General features: G+C 47.2%; 1 protein-coding gene across 3 annotated transcripts in view; it reads left to right on the top strand.

The window, feature by feature from the left end:
* Positions 1–5000, top strand: part of LOC143299108 (uncharacterized) — a 99631-nt gene that overhangs the window by 65625 nt on the left and 29006 nt on the right. For all 3 annotated transcript variants that reach the window (XM_076612236.1, XM_076612235.1, XM_076612237.1), the window contains 2 exons: positions 1233–1699; positions 2421–2755. In XM_076612236.1, coding sequence (XP_076468351.1) covers positions 1233–1699; positions 2421–2755 — 802 coding nt within the window. The remainder of the gene's footprint in view (positions 1–1232; positions 1700–2420; positions 2756–5000) is intronic.

Genomic DNA, 5000 nt, shown 5'->3' with positions numbered 1-5000 from the left:
CCAAAAGGCGGAGAGAAGACCGAAAGGCAACGAGATAGGAGAGGAGAGAAGACCGAAAGGCAACGAGATAGGAGAGAAGACCGAAAGGCAACGAGATAGGAGAGAAGACCAAAAGGCAACGAGATAGGAGAGAAGACCAAGAAGCAGCGAGATTGGGGAGAAGACCAAAAGGAAGCGAGATAGGGGAGAAGACCAAAAGGCGGAAAGAAGACCGAAAGGCAACGAGATAGGAGAGAAGACCGAAAGGCAACGAGATAGGAGAGAAGACCAAAAGGCAGAGTTCTATATGAGAAGGACATTCCCGGGTTGAGAAATTTCAGAATGAACGGGGTAAAGACGTCGTGGGTGGCTTGCATTAAAAAATTTTTTTTATCCTTTGTGCTCCAAAAATGAATGGATAAATAAATAGATTAATTAATAGTTCAATTAATGATACTACTAATAATAATGATATGACTACTTAATAATGATAATAATAATAATGATAATAATAATAATAATAATAATAATAATAAAACTGAATACAGAAATCTCACACACTTAACTCCGATAACAACTTTGAGGAGGGATCACACACCTAACTCCGGTAACAACTTTGAGGAGGGATCACACACCTAACTCCGGTAACAACTTTGAGGAGGGATCACACACCTAACTCCGGTAACAACTTTGAGGAGGGATCACACACCTAACTCCGGTAACAACTTTGAGGAGGGATCACACACCTAACTCCGGTAACAACTTTGAGGAGGGATCACACACTTAACTCCGATAACAACTTTGAGGAGGGCTGGATGGGGGAAAAAAAAAGAAAAAAAAGAGAGAGAGAAAAAAAAAAAAAAAACCACCACAGGACAGACGGTTTGGGGAGGGTGGGTGAGAATGACAAGACAATGCCAAAAGCTCAACAACAACACCAACCACAGCCACCACCACCCTATGCAACAACGAGCAGCAAACCAGGGCAAACCCTAAGCCAGTCCCTCTCTTCTCGCCACAAATAGTAAAGAGTGGTAACTCTCTCCACAACGCAAGGTCCATAACTTCAAGCCAATGCTGCTTCCGCTACCAATTCAGCTAGCACACAGGTAAATAAAAGGTACTTTGGAACAAACCCAGACACTTCCCCCCAAAAAAGGCAGCGCCGGGCTTGCTCTTATACCGATCATTTGACATGTGCACACAGCAGCAATGACAGAAGATTAGCTTTTATGGTGTGTGTCTCTCCACAGATGCAAGAGGCATCTCTCCTTCCTGCAGAGGGGTGTCCCCTTCCTGCCTGCACGATGCGGCGGCAGCCCCCTTTCTGGAGACGGACCTGCACCGCGGCGGCACTACCCCCACCACCACCCCCACCCCCACCACCACCTCCACCCCCACCACCGCTGCCACCGCTAACAGCAATAACGCGGAGCTCTCCTCGCTGCTTCCGGTCTGCTGCAGAAGCTGCACGCCCGTCGCCGGCGTTGCTGCTGCCGCGGCTGCGGCGGCGGCGGCGGCTGCAGCTGCTGCTGCCGCCGCGTCGTCGCCGCTGTACAGCGCCTGCGGACCTCCGTTGCCGCTGCCGGCCGGGGTGACGCCGGCGCTGCTGGCCGAGGGGCTGATGCTGAGCCGCGGGTTTCTGCCCGCGCCGCCGCCCTTCGCTCTCCCCCCGCCGGCGCCGACCCCGCCCTCTGCGGAGGGCAGTCTAGTTGTCAAGGTGAGAGAGAAAGTTTTGTTTGTTTGTTTGTTTGTTTTTGTTTTTTTGAGGGGTAAGGAATGTGGGGTGGGGTGGGGTTGGGGTGTTGGGGGAGTTGTTTTTGTACTTGGACGTTTTTTGTGATCAATTAATTAATTAATTTTTATACTTTGTTTCGTGTCCTTGATGTCAGGAACTGTTAGTTTGATTATGCGTTCGTTTATCTATCTGTATGTCTACCTTTCTCTCTCTCTCTCTCTCTCTTGATTGATTGATTGATATCTATCTAGACTGATATCTGTCTGTCTAAATAGATACATGAATCAATGAATGAATGAATGGATAGATAGATACACGCGCGTGTGTGTGTGTATGTGTGTGTGTTTGTGTGTGTGTGTGTGTGTGTGTGTGTGTGTGTGTTGTGCTTGTGTCTATGTCTGTGTCTGTGTGTCCGTTTTTGTTTTTGTATATGTGTGGTTTTTGTTGTTTGTTTTTTGTCACAAGAAAGGTTATTAGATCGAATCGAGGACCGGATCTGAAACATATAAGCACATATCTATATATCTACATCCTTTCTCTTTTAGTTTTTTGCTTTACATTCTACTTCAGTGGTACTGTTATTCATCGTACACATTAATCAAAACGTTCTTATCTTTCTTTCTTTTTAATATTTAATTGATTATTTGATTGATTGATTGATCGATTTATTTATTTATTTATTTTTTATTTTTTTTGGCGACAGGAGCATCTCTTGCGAACCAGCACCTCGCACCACCTTAACCACCACCAGCACCACCACAGTCACCACCAACACACTCCTCACTCCCCGCTCCCTCCCCCTCCTCTCCCTCACACTCACCACCCGGGCCAGGAAGCAGAGGAGCCGCTGGAGGGTTACCCGCCGGAGGAGGAGGAGGTGTATGAGTGTCGGTGGGCCAGGTGCCAGCAGCGGTTCCCGGGGCTGGAGGCCCTGGTGACGCACGTCAACGAGCGGCACGTGAAGATCGAGCGGCCCGACGTGGAGTTTCAGTGCCGCTGGGAGGGCTGTCCTCGGCGGGGCCGGGGCTTCAATGCCAGGTGGGTGTTGTTGTTTTTTGTTTTCTTGGGTTTTTTTTGGTGCTGCCCCATCATCTGTACCATTTCAGTGGCATTACTCCCACGCCGCTCATTTAGATTCCCCCATACACGACCACTCCCGGCTTCGTCTGTCACAGTTCCATCGTCGGCAGTCCGCAGGGAACCATCGATGTTAGGTCACCAGGAGGCCACACACACCAGAGGAGACCCTGCACTGCTGCTGAGTCACTTCGGTGGTGGTGTTGTTGTGTGTTTTCGTGTGTTTCCTTTTTTGAGCGCGCGTTTTGTGGTGGTAGTGATGGTTGTGGAGGTTGTTGCAGTTGTTGTTGTTCAATTTTTTTGGGTGGTGGTGGTGGTGGTGGTTAATGTTTTGAAAGATATTTCGTTTATTGGTGGTGGTGGTGGTTGTGTTGTTGATCTTTTTTTTTGGGGGGGGGGGGGGTGGGGGTGGGGGGGGGGGGGGGGGGTGGTGGAGGGGGGGAGGTTCGAGGGGTGTGTGTGTTTTGAAAGATATTTGGTTTTATTGGTGGTGGTGGTTTTTTTGGGGGGGGTGGGGGGGGGGGGGGGGGGAGTGGGGACGGGGACGGGGAGTGGGAGGGGGCAGGAGAGGCGAGGTGGGGGACTATGGGGGATAATGTTTTGAAAAATATTTCGTTTATTGGTGGTGGTTGTGGTGGTGGTTGTGTTGATGTTTTTTGGGGGGTGGGCGGGGGGTAGGGGTGGGGGTGGGGTTAATGTTTTTAAAGATATTTCCTTTATTGGTGGCGGTTGTGTTGTTAATTGTGTTTTTCTTCTTTTTTTCTTCTTTTGTGTGTGTGTGTGTGTGGGGGGGGGGGGGGGGTAGTGGGGGGCAATGTTTTCATAGATTTTTGGTTTGGCTACCTGCTTGTTTAAAGCATTCACACTGCGATCAGTGCTTTTTTTTTTTAAACACTGAACTTTGTGTATGTGCGCGCGCGTTGAACTAACCTAAATAATTGTTAAGAGGGTACCGAGCAAGCGGATTTCGAATGTGTGTGTGTGTGTGTGTGTGTGTGTGTGTGTGTGTGTGTGTTGTTGTTGTTGTTGTTGTTATGTTGTTTTTTTTAGTGTGTTTTTTCGGTGACATGAGCGCGTATCATGATTGTTTTTGTTAACTGATCAGATGTTTACACACCTTCTTTAAGGGGCAGTGACCTAAACTTGAATAAATTTCCCGTCTCCGTCTCCGTATCTATCGCTCATTTCTTCTCTCTCTATTTCTTTTTCTTCCTTTCGCTTTTTGATAGTCAGGCCTTTCTGTTTCCAAGTTTTCCATTTCTGCCCCCCCCCTTCCCTCCCCCCCCACCCCCCTTACCTTTTTTTTTTGGATTGGGGAAATTTTTCTCGTAATATGATTGCAGTTTAGTGAGAAGACGCTGAATATAAGTGGATATGTCTTGAATAATGAAAAGAAAAGAAAAAAGATATATATATATATATATCGCATGTCAGAAAAGGGGACACGAGTGTGTGTCACTGACAGTCTTCAATTGTTCCAAGATTCATATAATTTTGTTTGTTTACTTGTTTGTTGGACGTCTTTTCATTAATGTATTCTTAGATGGTGTGTGTGTGTGTGTGTGTGTGTGTGTGTGTGTGTGTGTGTGTGTGTGTGTGTGTGTGTATGAAAAATCCAATTTTCGAAATATTTCTGAATGAAAAGATGAACTGATAAAAAAAAAGAAAAAAAAGTTTAACTCGTACACACACACGAACACACTGAGTTCTTATTTAGCACGACTGATCACCTGAGTGGTCGGCTGTGAACTGTTCTCTTTGTGTGTGTGTGTGTGTGTGTGTGTGTGTGTGTGTGTGTGTGTGTGTGCGTGCGTGCGCGCGCTTGTGTGTGTGTGTGTGTGTGTGTGTGTGTGTGTGTGTGTGTGTGTGCGTGCGTGTGTTAGCGTGTAGGGTGGGATGGGTGGAGAGAGACGGGGGTGTGGACCGATAAAATGGAGTGCACATACCCAGTGCAATGAATTCATCTCGTGTCACTTCTGATGGGTACAACAACAACCACCACCCCATTGGATATCCATTAACATTTATTTGTACATATTTTCTGGCGGTCGTTCACACAGCTTTTGTGTGCCGGGGTTGTTGGGGATCTGTTACTGACAGCGCCAAATATGTTCCGGATGAAAGACTGAAGAAAGAAAGAAAGAAAGAAAGAAAAAGGAAAAGAGAGCCAACAGAATATGAAAAGAAAAACGTAGGGTGTAGGAGG

This window comes from Babylonia areolata, chromosome 24 (assembly GCF_041734735.1).
Source record: "Babylonia areolata isolate BAREFJ2019XMU chromosome 24, ASM4173473v1, whole genome shotgun sequence".
NCBI classification, from domain to species: Eukaryota; Metazoa; Mollusca; class Gastropoda; order Neogastropoda; family Buccinidae; genus Babylonia; species Babylonia areolata.
This window is presented reverse-complemented; position numbering and strand designations above follow the sequence as displayed.